Below are 17,469 nucleotides of genomic sequence, written 5' to 3'. Positions count from 1 at the left end.
ACCTCCTGTGTGGTTCTTACCCATTCCAAGTACAGCTGCAGCACAAGGTACAACCCGGAACACAGGTTCTGGAACACAGCTTCTTTGTGCTCTCAAAAAAACACTTCCCAGATTTTACCTCATTGATACTGGTCTCTTCTTACTCACCCCTAATTTCTTAACTGCAGCTAATCAGCATCAATTTTCCCAGTAGTCCTGTCTAGTTTTGACTCTACAGCCAGAGCCATGTGGCTGAAGCTGGCGAGTCCTGCTGCTTGCCGAGGCTGGAACATAGCTCCCTTGTTCTATTACATTATTACCAGCCCTTCTGTTTTCCAACTCCTTTACTGCCTAAGATTAGCTCTCCTGGAACTTGCTCTGTAAACTGAACTTCAACTTAGAGATGTACTTGTCTCTGTGTCCTGAGTTCTGGGATTATAGGTATGTACCATCACACCTGGACCTAAGCTTTCCTTTACTTAGAACTTGCTCCGTAGCAGACTGACCTTGAACTCAGGTATCTGTCTCTCTGTCCTCTCTCTCTCCTCTCCTCCTCTCCTCTCCTCCTCCCCTCCTCCCCTCCCCCCTCTCTCCTCTCCTCTCCTCCCTTCCTCCTCTCCTCCTCCCCTCCTCCCCTCCTCCTCCCCCTCCTCTCCTCCTCCCCTCCTCCCTCTCCTCCCTCCTCCCTCTCCTCTCCTCCTCCTCCTCCTTCTTCCCCTCTCTCTCTCTCTTCCTCTCTCCCTCTCTCCCCCCCTCCCCCCCCCCTCCTCTCTCTCCCCCCCCCTCTCCCTCCCTCTCCCCTCCCTCCTCCCCTCCTCCCTCCCTCTCCTCCTCCCTCTCCCTCTCCTCCTCCCCTCCTCCTCCTCCTCCTCCTCCTCCTCCTCCTCCCCTCTCTCTCTCTCTCTCTCTCTCTCTCCCTCTCTCTCTCTCCTCTCTCTCTCTCTGGACCTAAGTTTTTCATGATCACTGTTCCTCAAGATCTGGATCAAAAGCATGTGTCATTCTACATCAAGATCAAGCCTGTCTCTTCCAACCTTAAGACATGGATCACAGGTGTACCCTCCATTTCTGGACTGTAGTTCATTCTAGACTAAAAGTCCAAATGAAAACAATAACCAGGTAACAACACCTAACGTGATGTATAACTATTCCTTGTCCAACTGCAAGCACATAAACAATAAGCTTAGCTGGGTGGGATCTTGTCCTGAGGTCTTCACTCCCTTAATCTATTTAATATACTCGAACACAGGATTTCATCCCATTGCACTTCCTGGTGCCCATTTATTATTTGAACCATACATCTTGTGGTTTTCTTTTTAGGCTTGCTATGCTTAATCAGAACAATCTTCATGAGAGTAATCCAGAGGACAAAGTCTATGCTGGGTGTTCCTGAGACTTTCTTTATCAGTGTGATTAATCTGAGTCCTTTCACCTGAGCCTCAGATAGACTCTTCAGACAAGGGAAAAGAGCAGCAACATTCTTCACCAAAGCATAAGAAAGATCTCCAGAGTTCAAATCACCAATGTCTTCCATATTCCTACTAGGACGAACCATTAAGCCTCACTTGAAGCATTCCATGGCTTTCCAAATCCAAAGTCCCAAAAGCCACATTCCTCCAGCCAAAACCATGGTATCACAGCGATCCTCAGTCTCTGGTATCAGCTTCTGCGTTAGTCAGTGCCCGTGACCAAGGCCACTATTATAAGGACAACACTTAATTGGGGCTGGCTTGCATTTTCAGAGTTTCAGTTCATTATCCATAAGGCAGGACCATGGCAGCATCCAGGCAGGCATTGCAAGGGAGGAGCTGAGAGTTCTACATCTTAATGTGAAGGCCTCCAGGAGAAGACTGGCATCCTCAGGCAGCTAGGAAGAAGCTCTCAAAGCCCACTTCCAGAGTGACACACTTCTTCCAACAAGGCCACACCTCCTAACAGTGCCACTCCCTGGACCAAGCATATTCAAACCACCACACTTCCCTTAAGGCTCACCTCAAGCACGTCCCTGTCATCATATATCCTGGGCTCTTACCCCACTGAATATCCTGCCATATTCTAGATATCACACTGTGCTTTCCCATCTCAATAATCCTTTCCTCTCTACTCTTGGAACATACCTCCTCCTTCGAGCCATAGATCATGTCTGGCTCCAGAGTTTTGTCAAGCAGTACAAGGGAGTTTCTCCTACTTCAAGTAGCTCATATGGCCCTTGTCATGCTGCCTACAAAGTGTATAAGAGAGTGTGAGTACGTGTGTGCATTCATGTGCATGTGTGTGCACTGCTGTCTCTCCATGGTGGCAAGTAAGCAAACATGTGCCTGCTCTCAGCTGTTCCCCAGTCTTTTCAGGTATGAAGGCAGATATGTGAGGTTTTTTTAGGGGTGACTATTTCTATTTATAGTCATATGGGATAACAGACCAAACAAATGATCCCACCCAAGCCCAGAATTGTGAACCAAAGAGATTAAAAGACCAGAATATGTTCACCATTGCAGTTCTCGACTCCTGTCTCAAAGGTGCAGACTCAAGACTGGAATGACATGTGAACGTGGTATTCACACGTTATTATTATAGTCAGACTGAAAGTGCTGTCTGAATGTCCAGGCAGGGGATCAATTACACACAACACCATGGAATCCAGCGACAATCCAGGGATGGAAATGCTCTCTAAAATAGGCAGTGGTTTCCTAGTGAGGCGCAATGCAGGAGGAAAGGGGAGATGTAGAAATTGCTCCTGCTTCCAAAGGAATATCCACGTGTATGTATAGTGTAGCCCTAAGAACGACTGGAGCTGGCACAAATACGCTGATTTCCAACTAGATTGGCACTGGTGTCCTAATCACAGCGAGAAAAACAACTGACTGGGCTGTGTCTTCACGGTGCTTCTTCCGTGGGAAATTCTCTATAGATAAAATCACCACATGGACGTATCAATGTCATTTACATACAACATGGAATATACTCTTTCTGCTGCTCCAAAAACATAGGATCTGGGGCTTCTGGCAGCTGCTTAGCGTTCTCCGTGGGGCTTTCATGAGGTCCCTCTGTCATCTCTGTAACATACATTTCCTAGTCATGTTAGCAAACTACTAGCCATCTCTTCTGTCCTAAGAAATGTTATTTCCCAGCAAACACCAGTGCTCATCCAGCTTCACAGAAGAAAGTCCGTTCCCACAGAAACATCTGGAGCAGCTGCTCTGAGACACTGAGGGAGGTTCTCTGCCAGGGCCTGGGAAGAGTGCTGGATTCGGCACTCAAAACAACCGCAGACCTAATTTCTGAGAGACAATGAATAATTGTCTTATAGTATATTTGTGCTAACAAGTAACCTGTTTGTCTAAAAATAAATTTCAATCAGGCAGCCACCAACCTAGACACTTAGATTAGTTTTCCTATTGGGTGGCTAGAGGGCGGGAGAAGGTGGGGAGGAGGAAGAGAAAGAGGAGGAGCCGGAAGAGAGGAGGAAGGAGAAGGAGTCCTTGCGCTCCACAGGCTCCTACAAGGGAACTAACCCTCCCTCGGATTCCGAATTGAGACCTACTTGACTCTCAAGGTGAAAATTTTAGAACTGCTTCTGCAGAGACTCTAGAGGGCCGGTTCGAAGGAAAACGCTCCAGCTTCCTTGGTGCACGCATCCAATGCACGTTCTGGCCACCTGCCAGTGAGTCGCGTCCCGTTGCCTGGCAACGAGAGCACGCTCTAGTGTAGACCTAAGGTTCCATTGCAGCCCAAGCAGTGGAGGCAAAGGGAAATGAAAGGAGAATTCGCACTCTAGGGGAGGGGGTGCACTCTCGATAGAGCCAGGAACGCGCACTGTAGGGGAGGGAGCACGCAGATGAGAGAACCAGATTTATGGGAAAGGAAACACTGTGGAGAAACAGCGGGAGGAACCCAGCCGACACAGGGATTCTTCTTAGATAGGAGCCCTGTGGAGCAGCAGATCTTTGAAGTCTGGAGAGACACTTTCGGTCCCTGGGGGTTAAAGCTGCAGGCTTGTTGGCTTGGTAATTTTAAGACCTTTCAGAGTGAACTCATACACAAGCAACTTCAGCTAGCCCAAAGACACCCTCCACCAGGCCCTAGCTTGCACTCTCCCCTGGTGTGTGTGGTTAGTTCTTGTCAATGTGACACAAACCTAGATATACCTGGGGGCAGGAAATCTCAAATGAAGAATTGCCTCCATCAGATTGACTCGTGGGCGTGTCTGGGAGGCATTTTCTTGGTTGCTAATTATGGGCATATGTCCACTATGGGGAGTGCTTGTCCCTGAGAAGGCAGGCTTGGGCTGTGTAGAAAAGGTAGCTGAACCAGCCAGGGAACGCAAGTCTTCCTTTCATGGTTACTGTTTCACGCTCGCTCTCCCATTGCGTTGCTGGCTTGGCTTCCCTTGATGATAGACTGAGTGTAATCTGTAAACCAAATAAAGTCTTCCCCCCTCCCCCTGGGTCATAGTGTTTACCAGAGCAACAGAAAGCAAACAATGGGCCTGGCATTGCTTGGTGGTAGAGGCTTGCATAAATGCAAGAAGGGACGCTGATGGATCAACAGAGTCTGAGCCCTTCCTTTACCCACCCGCCCCCAACATCAGAGCGCTCAGACATCTTTACTCAGTACTGGATGTGGGACAAGTGCCAGGGGTGGTATCCTCAGAGGGCTTGTCACGTTTAAGCAGTGCAGCAGTCACTCAGTAATCCAGGCATGGAGAGACGCTCTGGTAATGCATTGGTGATTCTGTGCTGGGATTCTACGAGAATAGCGAGAGGATCAGTGACTGAGGGTTGCACTGGGGATTTTGTTGAGCCACACATATATTGAATCTGAGATGTGGGAAGTTGCACTTCACCAATCAACAATTCCTCGTCAGATCACATAAAGCAGCAGGGATGTGGAAAACTTTATCCACACAATCCCTTCTGTATGTTCCATTTCCCTGTCTTCTGACTTCTAGAAGCTATCTCTGGACATGATCTTGACTTTCACGCTGCTTCTATGTGTTTTGTCACTCTGCCACCCTCCACGTCTGGCCTTACTGACACCTCTGGCAATTACAGCCGTGCCTATGTGGCGCTTTCCGTGAGAATGAGCCCGAGAGGCTCAGATATTTGAATGCTTGGCTGACAGTTGCTGCAACTCTTTTGAAAGGCTTCGGAGATGTTTTGTTGGAGGGGGTGTGTCACTGGGGGTGGAGTTTGAGGTTTCAAAAGTCACAGCAGTCTCGCTCTGTCTGCCCCTATCTCCAACGTGAAGACAGAAGCTTTTGAGAACCGCTCCAGCACCAGGCCTGCCTGTGCCCATGCTCCCAATCCCATGGCGGCTGTGATTCCCCCGCTAAAACTGCAAAGCTTCAAGTTAAATGCTTTCTTTTATAAACCATCTTGATCGTGGTATCTCTTCACCACCAATAGAAAAGTAACTGAGAGGTCCCGCTTGTATAACACACTCCTTATTTAAGATCCTTAATCACAATTCCAAAGCCCCCTTTATCATACAACATAACATCTACAGGTTCCGGGTTTGAGAAATATGGGTTCCTGTGGAAGCAAAAATGTAGCACTGGAATAAGCCTTCAAGGTGGCTCCTGTGTCTACAAACATTGTCAGAGTCTTACTTCCTGGCATAATAAACTGTCTCTGGCTGCTTATATATTTTTTTTTTTTTTTGCCTCAACCCCGGAGCCAAACTTTTCCTTAAGGATCTACGATCCCTTAATTCATGAACAATATTTAATCCCCCTTTGAAGCTGGGTATGGTGGTGCACACCTCGCATCCATCACTGGGAAGGGATTGGCAGGAAGAAGCACAAGTTCAACCATGGTGGGCTACCTAGGGAGTTGCTGGCAAGCCTAGCACAGTGAAACCCCGCTTCATGAAGATAAACGAAGAAACAAAGTGTGCTGGGAGCATTCACTGCTCCTAGGATGTTTGGGATTCTAGACTCTGATATTGGTGAGGGGGTACAATGTATTTATATTTTCTATACCAATGTCTAGTTATTCAGCCGTGAGCTGAAAAACTGGGAATATGGAGGCTTGGTGCTAGGAACATATGTTGTTCCGTAATAGCTCCTGTTTCTTAAATTCTTGCTCAGTGCCCTTCACATGATCAGTAGCTCCATTCGCTCCTTCCATATTGTGAGGTATGTATTTTACTTCTGTTTTCGAAAGGGTGCCAAGACTCCGAGACACCAAGGGACTTGCTGAAGAGCACACTGTTGTAAGTGGCAACACCAAGACGTGGGCTGTCTGGTGCAGGTCTCTGTGCTGCTGCAGCTCTGCTCTGGTACCGCAACTTCTGGGTCAGACGACATTATCTGCCACTCTTGACACCTATTAGGAAATGTAGGATCATCCGCTCTCCCTAAAGCCGTGCTGTGGTATTGCGTGTCAGATGAGGCTTGGCAGGCCCATCATTTGCAGGCCCATCATTTTCTTCCTCCTCCTCTCTCCCTGTAAAGTAAATGAACCTCTGCTGTTTATGTCATAGACTAGCTTCCAACCTCACAATAGCACAGCTTGCTGTATACACAGAGTTTCTCTCCAGGGCCTTATTTTCTCTGTACTTAAGAGGGAATATTGTGTGGGTTGGTTAAAAGTCTTCAGCACCCTTGACTAATAATGAGCCAAGCCCTTTCAACACTGATGACCACTGGGACTCCTGGTCTGACGTATCCAGCTGAAAAGCTGAAGAAGCGGGCTTGAACGTAACAGCGATCGGCAAGGGTAATTTGGTTGGTTATTCTAAGAAAGGTAAGGTTACGGTTTGCATCTTAAGTGACCCCCCAAAGCCACATGTTAAAGTCTTGGTTGCCAGTCTGTAGTTTTAGCTCCAAATGAAATCACAGTTCCTCAAACTCCAGAAGGCAGTCCGAGTATCCAGAAATGGGTCCAGCTTGAACTATAGGAGAACTTGTGGTGCTTGATAAAAGCCAGCATGCTGCAGGAACTTGTGAAGCCAAAGCCAATTCCTTTCTACCAAAAAAAAGTATGTTCCCTTATCACTGGCAGAATGTGGTGCCTACTAGCATACCAAAGTGCCTACTGGCCTCCAGGCTTCCTCAGTGTCAGTCACATGTACCGTTTCAAGGTTCATGCTAGCATCCAAGGTCTTCTCACCTTCTCTCCTACCCTAAACTCCCTCCATCATGGGCTTCCCTTCCCCCAGCTACTCATTCTCCTTATAACCCTGCTAATCTTGATATACATTCCCTGCCCCACTGTGTCCTCTCCCATGCCCTGCTTCTGCTTCTTTCCCGGCCAGGTTCAGTCCACTGGCCATGCTCAGTCTGCTTCTTTCTCTGTCTCTCCCCAGCCTCTCTGCTCCTAACATTTCCAGATACCTCTGGTTGTTCTCTCTCTCCCATCTACAATAAGAGCCTTCCCTGACCCATCCCATGGACAGTCATGCCATCGGTTTGCACGTGTAGTATTGCTGGAGGCTGATGGAGTCTTTAATGGGTAGGGTCTACTGGAGGAAGCTGTATCAGTAGAGCATGCCCTGGAGGGAACTGCAGGATTCTGACCCTTTATTCTCTCTCTCCTTATTTTCCTGAGGTGAGCAGCTTTGTCCTCATATGTTACTCCACACCCTGAGGTTTCTTCTGCTTTCCAAAGGCCCCAAATCAATGAAGCCAAGTAAATATGAAGGCTTGGGCAAGAGTAAACCTTGCCTCTTTAGTTGATTATCTTAGCCATTCTGTAATAGCAACATTAAGTTTGCTGATACAGAAAATCGGCACCAAGAAGTCAGGCTTATCGCTCTGATGACTTGCTAATGTGCTTCAGAAATCTTTGGAACTTGAAAATTTTGGGGAAGCAGGCCTACAGTGCTATAAGCAGAACTCGATGGCCAGTTGTAGCAAGGGCACAGAAGACCAGAGTACTAATAAGGATATAAACTGAAGATATGACTGATTGATGGTGTGGGTAAGGGGAGGGTTTCATTGTAGATGGAGGGAGAGAGCAGCCAGAAGTATCTGGAGAGTCCAGAGCATAGAGAGAAAGAAGTAGGCTGAACACAGCCAGTTGACTGGACCTGGCCATTAGAGAAGCAGGAGCAGAGAGAGAGAGAGAGAGAGAGAGAGAGAGAGAGAGAGAGAGAGAGAGAGAGAGAGAGAGAGAGAGAGAGAAACTTGAGGAGAAGGCAGGAGACAGAGAGCACATAGCTGAAAAAGCAGAGTTATAAGAAGAATGAGTACCTAAGAGGGGGAGGAAGCTGGGAGCTGGGGGAGTTCAGGTAGGGGAGGAGGTGAGAAGAGGAGGCTGGACTTAGAAGTGTGTGACAGGTGCTTGTGACACTGAGGGAGGCTGGGGGCCAGCAAGTGCCTTGGTGTGTTACTAGAAGCCACGGGAATTTGGGGAAGCTTCCTTCGGTCCTGACACTAAGAATGTGAAGACAGTGTGGAGCCCACAGACAGGCTCCTGAGGTTCGGGTAGAGAGAAGCTCTTACTGAGAACTTGACTGGAGGCCCTTTGCGTTGTATTCTGGCAAACTGCTTGTCTGCATCTGTCCATGCCCGGCAATTTTACGTGAGACTGAGTTTAGATGTAGGACTTCTGGCAGGAGAAGTTTTCAGACAGTCCAGCATTCAGGCTAAGTACTGCAGGCTGTTTATTGCCAGGTTTACCATGAGATTGGAGAGTGAAAAGTAAAGAAGAGAGATCCGAGGAGCTTGCAGTTGAAGGAGTGTTGCATTAATTATTAACACTACTCAAATCGTCCTGCCAGCGGCTGTGGCGTGGGTTCCTTGCCACTAGCCAAAGTGCTCTGGGTTCTCAAATGAAAGACGCACACGCACGTACACAGTGCACGCACGCACACAGCCTTTTATTTTAATACACCTTAAACAGCTCAACGGCTGGGCCCCTCTCAAACTTCTATGTAGCTAATGCCTCCCCTCCAATACTCCTAAACCATTACTTACTAAAAGCCTATATTTTATCTTTGCTATGCAGACCCAATCAGGGGAGAGGCCCCTGGGTCTCTGTGTTCCACAGCTCTCGAGCCTGCATCCAATTCCTTTCCTGGGATGCTGGTTCCCAATCCTCCTCCTTCCTGTGATTCCCTTGCCCAGGAAATCTAAAGTCCTAAAGTCCTGCCTCTGCTTCCCTGCTCAGCCCTTGGCCACCGGCAACTTCATTTACCCATTAGAACCAGCTGGAGGAAGGGACCCTCAGAGTCTCACACACACCAGATGTGCAAATTCCTGTGAATTTGGGAACCCAGTTAACATAATATAAGCAAATCCCCAACAGAGGAGGAGAGGAGGGTCTCTACAGTCACAGCCAAGCAGGAGGTAATTGCCAGGGAAGTCACATCCTTAGTGGTGGGCACACGGTGACTCACAGCACTCTGGGGTTTGAGGAGGCTAAGGCAGGTGGGTCTCTATGAACTTGAGGTCAGCCTTGTCTACAGAGATGCTATCTCTACTGTCCCCTACCCCCAGCCCCAAAGAAAAAGAAGTGGTCAGATATCTCACATCGGCACAATTGAAAGGATCCTTTGAAGGCATCTCAAGAGTCAACGATGCTCTATACATCAAAGATTTCAAGACATGATTGACGAAGTCATGGAGTTGCATAGCTCTGGGAACACAGGAATGCCCAAGGAATTACTTTCTCATGACTCATTTCCCTGTATTTAACCATCCAGTCGTCTGCAGTTCTGATCCAAGTGGACACCCCACGCCCCCATACTACTCAGTTCGGTAACTGTGGTTTTGCCCATGTCATGTTGCTCTTTCAGGCATACAGAATGGATGGGCTGTAGGGTCGTGAAGGCTTCCACTTAAAACTCAAAGGAGGCCCTGGAAGACCAGGTAGTGTGTGACAGGACAGAATCCCTGCAGGCAGCTCCAGAGAGGGCAATATCTGAGGCTGTGAGGGTGAAGTCAAAGCTTGGGGTGGGGTGGTGGGGGGACCCAGAGATGCCAGAAATGTGGACAGGTGAGCTAGTCCCAGAGAGAGGCTTGCAGCCAGGCAGGCGTAGACAAGAGACTGCCCAGCACTTAACTGCCATTATAATGCTACTATGCTAGCAGACATGGAGTTACAGGATTTCAGGTTTGCCCTACTGGGCTTTGGTCTTGCTATGCTTAGATTCCAACATGGTACCCTTTCCCGCTTTACGCTTTAGTAGAAAGTTTTCTCTGTGCAGCTGTCTCTATCTCTTCTCCCTCTTTCTCCTCCTCCTCTTGTTCTCTTTGCAGTATTGAGAATGAAACTGGAGCATGGTGTATGCCAGCCAAGTGCTCTACCACTGAACTATGCCCCTGAGAATGTTGCACTTTGAAACAGGGTCTTACTAAGATGCCAAGGGACTTGAAGTTGGTCCGCCACCTAGGAAGACTTTGAGCCGTGGATCATCTTGCACTGGGCTCCTAAATAACTTTAGTTCTTCACCATCAGGCTTGTGTTGCAGGAAAAATTAAAACACACTGGAACCGGTTCCTGTGCATATCCAGGCAGTCACACTCTTTTGATAGTTCTGGCTCCGGTGGGCCATTGGAACTAGCACTAATTATCTCAGCAGCTCCATGCTGTCCCCATCTACTTTCTGACCTGCTGTCCTCGAGCCATTCCAACATGGCACCCTGTCAGACCGCCCCACCCTCACTCGCAGCTGTCTTGGCTGGTTTCCACCATGCCAGGCATACACATCCCAAGTCTGTGGCAGCCCAGTGCATCCGGCCACCATACGCTCTCTTGAATTCCATTAAGTTGCCACATGAAAGAACACATCACACAATATCCTCTGAGGCAACTGATATGATGTAATTTGCCCATCTAGACAACACAAAATCCATAACAACCTGTAATAAATGCAGAGAAGAATCTTAACATCTACTGCCATGTTCTCTCAGCTTCAGAGGCAGGCAGAGGCAGGCAGATCTCTGAGCTTGAGGCCATCCTCTTCTACCAAGTGAGTTCCAGGACAGCCAGGGCTAACACAAAGAAAACCTGTCTCAAAAAACCAACAAAAACAAAACCAACCCCCCCCCCAAAAAAACCAAAAAACAAAAAACAAACAAACAAACAAAAAAACCAGGGAAATACTCCAGAGACTCTTGACAATATACTGAGTGTATCTTTCATTGTAAGGTAAGTGCCCATCTTGGGAGCCAGTGGCACAATGTTGTGATTCAGATCTTAAAGATTCCCCCAAATGGTCACATGCTAAAAGCGTGTTTGTGGATGTGGCAATACTGGGAAAAAGCAGAGTCCTTAAGACAGGAAGCCTAAGACAGGGAGCCTAGTGGAAGGAAATTAGGTCATTGGGTCAAACCACTGAAGAGCGCTCTCTCTCTCTCTCTCTCTCTCTCTCTCTCTCTCTCTCTCTCTCTCTCTCTCTCTGTGTTGTAAGGGAGGGGTTGGGAGTGTATGTCCCTCCCTTTCTCTTTTCCTCCTTTCTTTCCATCCTTTTCCTAAAGTGGGCTGGTCTTACCTACCATATACCCTTTCTTACAAGCCAAGAGAGATGGGACCAAATGTCCATAGAGCCAAGCCTTTCCCTCTTTAGTTGATGAGATCAAGCATTTCGTTACATTAACGGAAAGCTAATACTAAGTGTGATCCAAAAATATTTCTTCTTTTTCCTGGAACAAACCTAACTTGTGAGAATGGACCTACTTTAAAAGTTAGATTGTGTTTGTAATTAGAGTATCCGATTTGGTGTTTCCCAGGTCCCCAGCATGGAAACTGCTTACCTGAAGAAATGCTTTGGAAACACCCTGACCCAGGCACTGGCAGAGGTGGCAAGGGTGCAGCCAAATGACCCAATAGAGTACCTGGCTCACTGGCTTTACCATTACAGGAATATAACCAAAGCTGAAGAGAAGGTGTGTTGTGCACTGGGTCTGCTGAGGGAGGGTGCGGCTTGCTCAGAACAACTTGGAATCCAAGTCACAGTCCTGAGCTGGCCCGGGGGTGTTTGACTCATCTGCCTTCTGAGGATTGAGATACAGTTGTCCCAGCTGTATCTGAAGTATGAGGACTGTGGGGGAGGGGGGGAATCTAGCTCAGTGGGTTGTGGGGTTGGGTTTGCAGTTACTGCTAGCTAATGCTTGCAATCGGAAGTTCAGTAGGCTTCATCAGCCCAAGCCTGCCTCAGATGAGGGAAGGCTCCCTTCTAAGGGATGTGACCTGATTGGTCTCTCTCATATTTCTGCAGAAAAAGCAAGAGGAGCTACAGCTTCAAGAAGAAGTGCATGACAGCAACTCCAAGGAAGCAAAAGCTACAGCAACACTGAAAGAAGGAAGCTATCAGATTCAGCAGAAGTGTGAAAAGCATCACCAGGTAGGAAGGAGGAGTGGAAAAGTCAGCTCGGCCTCTCTCAGCCAGGGGTCAGAAATTCCTCAAGGTGCCTAGCACAGGGTAAAGCATCCTGAAGCTACCCGGGACCTGCTTGTCCCTCAGAGCCACACACACTAGGCATAGTAAGTGACTCCCGTTGACATCTTGTCCACAGAATCCTTGAAAATAGAAAAAAAAATGAATGTGAAAAGGCAAATTTAAATTTTAGATTTTAGAAAATGTCATGAATACAGCTGGCTTTAAGAACTTCAGATTTAAAATACTTTTTCATTCGAGTTCCTTAGAGCCCCCTAAAAACATTCCAAAGTTTTCAGAAACTAGATATGATTGTCGATGGATATATTTGATACATTATAGTATTCCATTTAGTATTTTATCTCTAGATTATGACTATCTGTGTGTCAAGCGTCAGGCATGCCCTCTATGACGTAATGCAGACATCAGTTACCAACTCCAGTTGACAGCAACTCTGCCCTCTTCAGATTGGCAGTCAGAACTTGAGTGTCCCACAGTCTTTTCTACAAACCCCTAAAAGCTGTGCCATTTCACACAGAATTAGAGAATTCACTCAACTACAATATTGGGGTTGACACCAGACAAGATGTCTTAAATTTCTTTTTTTTTAGTATTTTTTAAAGATGTATTTATTTGTTTGTTTATAAGATTTACTTATTGATAAGAACATTGTAGCTGTCTTCAGACACACCAGAGGGGGCATCGGATCTCATTACAGATGGTTGTGAGCCACCATGTGGTTGCTGGGATTTGAACTCAGGACCTCTGGAAGAGTGGTCGGTGCTCTTAACCGCTGAGCCATCTCTCCAGCCCAAGATGATTTAATAATCGATATGTCCTCAATATCCTCAGTGAGGTCCTCTACGTTCGCCAGCTTTGCTGGTTCCCAAAGCCAAATTAGAGGACACTGAGATTGTTTACATTTGATGCGAAGAGACTCCATAGTCTAATAAACTCTCATAATCAGCAGGCTTATTTGTAAGGCTTGCATGTCTGGTCAATAAATTAAAAGGGAGATGCACTAAGTTTGGAAGCCTGGGCTACATGGAAAGTTGAAGGCCAGTCTGACAAATAAAAGTCTTAAGGAAGAGCTGAAACTATATTTCTGTGTTAGAGAGCTGGCTGGTATGTATAAGGTGCTAGGTACAATCCACCAGAATGAAAGGATGGGGAAGAAGAGGGAAAGAGAGAAGAGAAGAAGGAGAGAGAGAGAGAAATTCTCTATGTAGTCCAGGAACTCATTGTGCTAAGAATTGTAGTACTTTTGACAATCACAAGAGTCCAATCCAGGTACTCCAAGGTAGCTCTGATTTTGGGTGTTGCAATATTTTTTTTGTGTAACTACATTGCGTAGGTCTCAAACTTGAACTTTGTAGTACCTGAGGGTTGGGCATGCATGAGAAAGAACGTGCCCTCCAGGGTCCATTCTTTGAACAACTGAGATGGAAAGGAGAAGGCGAGTTAAGCAAATGCCTCACTGTTTGCTGGCCATGCCAATCATTTTCCAACACTGTTTTCTTGTGAATAGAAAGAAATCAGCAGGTAAGACGTGACTCCCCTGCACGACCTTCTTTTCTGCTGCATTACTGGAGAAAGCTTTGCCCACACTAACTGCACTAGCAGTGTCAATTGGCCCTCCATGTTTTCCTTGGAAGGTTTTTGCACCCTGTAGCAAGGGTTAGATAAACGAAAAGTATGCCATTCTTTTCCCAAGTGTGAGAGGAAGCCCTTGTAAGGGAAGACAGGAAGAACCAGTGATGCCCAGACCGTACAAGCTTTCCTTTCCTTTTCTTTTTCTTTTTTTGAAAAGTGTTTATAGGCAAGTTGTAGTCGTGGACATTGAGTCCCTTCATTAGAATCCTCGGACTGAATCAAGCTGATCAGATGACTCGCCTGGTCTCCTGACTCAGGTGTGCATTGATATCCCAGCCAAAGTTGAAAAGATTGGGGGAAGTGGTGAGGGTTCCGGTTCCTGGGTGACTGGGCGTAGACCTCAGATTAGTGCTTGCTATGTTTGCCTTTAAGTTCGTGTCACTAGTGTGGGAAGCTTGGTTTCAGTCAGGCCTAGGATGACCTTAACAGTACTTCAGATGACTTGCTGATTTACCTGATACCTTACATTCACTTTCTTTTGCGATTTTTCCTTTTTCAGGTGGTTTGACTTGTTTGTCTTGGATTTGTGCATGTTTGGTTGTTTTGTTTGGTTTTTGAGATTTTTTTTTTTTCAGACAGGTTCCTATCGTACGATTCTGGCTTTCCTGGAACTCTCAATATAGCCTAGGATGACCTGAAGCTCATAGCAATCCTCCAGCCTCAACCTCCCCAGCGCGAGGATGTCAGGCATAAGACGCCATGTCCGGCTGTACTCTCTGAAAACTAGGCTTAGATCTAAGTCTTTTGACTTTCTCTGACCAGATGCTGTTAGTAGACGTAGATGTGTCAAAAGAGGAATGAAGACTAAGTGTTAAATGTGGGAGGAACCATATCCAATGGAACTCGGGGAGAATATCATGGAGGATGTAGCCCATGAGTTCAGCCTATGGAAGAGTTTGCAAACATGGTCTTCAGTTGGTTTCCATTTATTAAGCAGAGAGACTCTAATCAGGAACCCATAAGACACAAAGCATTCCTATTATTTATATGGATCTGAACCACACAAGTGTCTTAGAAAACATTTTCTTAGACCCAACACAAGTATTTGCTGCAGAGCCTCAGCACTGTGAAGTTAGAAACGTCTCAGCGGGTGTGTCATGGGACTCTGCTGCGATCTGTGGGGTTCACACTGTAGAATGGACTTCTGGGGCTTCCGTACAAAGGCCACGCAGAAGTAACCCATCAGGCTTCGGTTCTAATTATTCTTCCTTTAGCCAGGGACTACGGTAACATTATTCCCCAAATCACTGGAGCTCTGGTTTCTTTGGCTTTTGCGTGTATTGTATCTGAATGTGCACACGTGATTTGTGCGTGTGGGACATATTTGTGTGTGGTACATGTTTGCACATGCATGTGTGTACACGTGAGTGTGAAAACCTGAGGCTGATGTCAGGAGACTCCCTCAACTGCTCTCCACCTTATTCATCCAGGCAGGGTTGCGTAATTGGACACAGAAGCGATTAGTGTAACTGGCTAGCTTGCTCTTGGCATTGGTGGTTTACCCACAAAACATCTCTTCAGCCCTCTTGTTTTTCTTTTGGGCATGCCCCACCCAGAAGACAGTGTTCACTGCCTTTCCACCCCTTCCTTCTGATCTTACGTTCTTTCTAGCCTCTCTGCTGCCTTTGAGGAAGTGGTAACGATATTCCATTTCAGGCTGAGCATCCAAACAGTCAAGCCACTTACCCTCAGCACCTTTTTTCTCAGCTTCAGGTTGAATTATTTCTATTGATTTTCTGTCAAGGTTAAGCCTTTTTTCCTCTCAGAGCCAGCATTCTATTTAGGTATCTCCTTGATAACCTTTTTTTTTTTTTTTTTTTAATGTGTGAGTAGCTATGCATGTATGTCTACATGTGGAAGTTTCTAGTGCCTTCCATCTTGGGTTTTGTTTTTTAAGATTATTTTTATTTTATGTGAATGAGTGTTTAAGTGTCCATGTGCATACAGGAGTCATGGAGGCCAGAAGAGGGTGTTGGGCCTCCTAGAACTAGAATTACAAACAGTTATGAGTGTCCATGTGGGTGCTGGGAACCAAACATAGGTCCTCTTCGAGAGCAGCAAGTCCTCTTAACTACTAAACCGTCTTTCTAGCCCCCATCCTGTTTTCTGAGGCAGGACCTCTCACTGGCCCACAGCTTAATTATTAGGTCTGGCTGACCAGGGAGCCCCTGCCCTGCCTTTTCCAGCACTGGGGTTACAAGCACATGCCCCCGTTCCTGATTGTTTTGTTTTGTTGTTTTGATTTTTTATGCTTCATTTTGCAGATGAAACTCAGGGCCTCCTGCTTGAATAGCAACTTCTCTATTGGTCAAACTTTCTCTCCAAAATCCTCTATGATTTTATTAAAATGCAGATATTCTTTTCCCCTCTAGAGTTCCTCTATTTCTATTTTCTTGACTGTCCTCCTTAATTTCCACTTATGTCTGTGTCTCTCCCTTACGATTTTGAAAATATTGACTGACTATTTTAAATCCCTGTCTGTTATTCCCATCATCGGTGACATACAGAAGTTAATGGCTCATGTTTGCCTCCTTCCTCATCTCTCTAGTAACTCCTATGTGCAAGCAGTTGATGTTTTGCAGGGACTCCAGAGCGCATTGCGTTAGGTTTTACCCCTGCAGGCGATTGACTCCCTGGTGCACCACTTCAACCGCAGTGAGACCGATTTCGTGATTCTTTGGAGCAGATTTATTTCAGCTTTGTTCTTTGTCGGTGTCTGCCATAGGAATAACAGTTCTGTGTGCTTGCTATTTCCGTGTTTAACCTCTACAGACACCTCCTTTCCTTTGTGTTTTCTTTTTAGGAACTGCCCTCGACCTCTGTTTCCTCAGACCAGACCCCAGCCCGGCAGGAAGACCTGGCACTCCGAGAGGAGAAGAGTACAAGGCAGGAAGTCCACCAGGTGTCTCACATGTGATTACTAAGACGCCTCAAGGTGCTATTCCCTCATAAAAAAAAATAGCCTGCATGGCTCTCATCTAAGGTTTAAGAGACTGAGAAGGAGGGGTCTACAGCCATAGCTACCTTTAATCATGTGAAGTTTTGAATTAGCTACTAGAGAAAAGTGAACAAGAATTAAAAACAATAAGTCATCAAACTAGAGAGGCCTTTTCCTCCTGACATTACAGTGTAAGAACACACACCCCTTCTACTGTATCTGTCTTAACTTTAACTGTGCTTTGCAGTCAGGGCTCTGGTAATCCTTGCCCTGTGTCCGGGAGGCTGCCAGTGGCACCAATAACTGATGTTTTCTTCACTGTATGTCACCATTTAAAAAAAAGAGTTCCCATTTTTTATTATGATAAAACACATGACAAAATTTACAGTTCAGTGACAATAACACATTCTACCTACCAACCAACCAACATTCAAACTATTTATTTACCTTGTAAGGCTGAAACTCTGTCCCATTAAATAATAACCCCATTCCCCTGCCCCCCCCTCCAAACTCTAAAAACCATCATTCTACTTTGTCTGGGTTGTTTTGACTATCCCAAGTACCTTATATAGTTG

The 17,469-nt window shown here is 46.4% G+C and overlaps 1 protein-coding gene across 1 annotated transcript; it reads left to right on the top strand.

The window, feature by feature from the left end:
• Positions 1-3,436: 3,436 nt before the first annotated feature.
• On the top strand, positions 3,437-16,873 carry Dydc2 (DPY30 domain containing 2). Its single transcript, XM_032919446.1, has 4 exons — positions 3,437-3,532; positions 11,657-11,812; positions 12,145-12,270; positions 16,760-16,873. Exons 2-4 carry the CDS (start codon positions 11,666-11,668, stop codon positions 16,871-16,873), a joined length of 387 nt encoding a protein of 128 aa, XP_032775337.1. The 5' UTR covers positions 3,437-3,532; positions 11,657-11,665.
• The last annotated feature ends 596 nt before the right edge of the window (positions 16,874-17,469 follow it).

This window comes from Rattus rattus, chromosome 13, assembly GCF_011064425.1.
Source record: "Rattus rattus isolate New Zealand chromosome 13, Rrattus_CSIRO_v1, whole genome shotgun sequence".
NCBI lineage: Eukaryota > Metazoa > Chordata > Mammalia > Rodentia > Muridae > Rattus > Rattus rattus.
The sequence above is the reverse complement of the archived record's forward strand: the minus strand, read 5'-3'. Positions and strand labels throughout refer to the sequence as shown.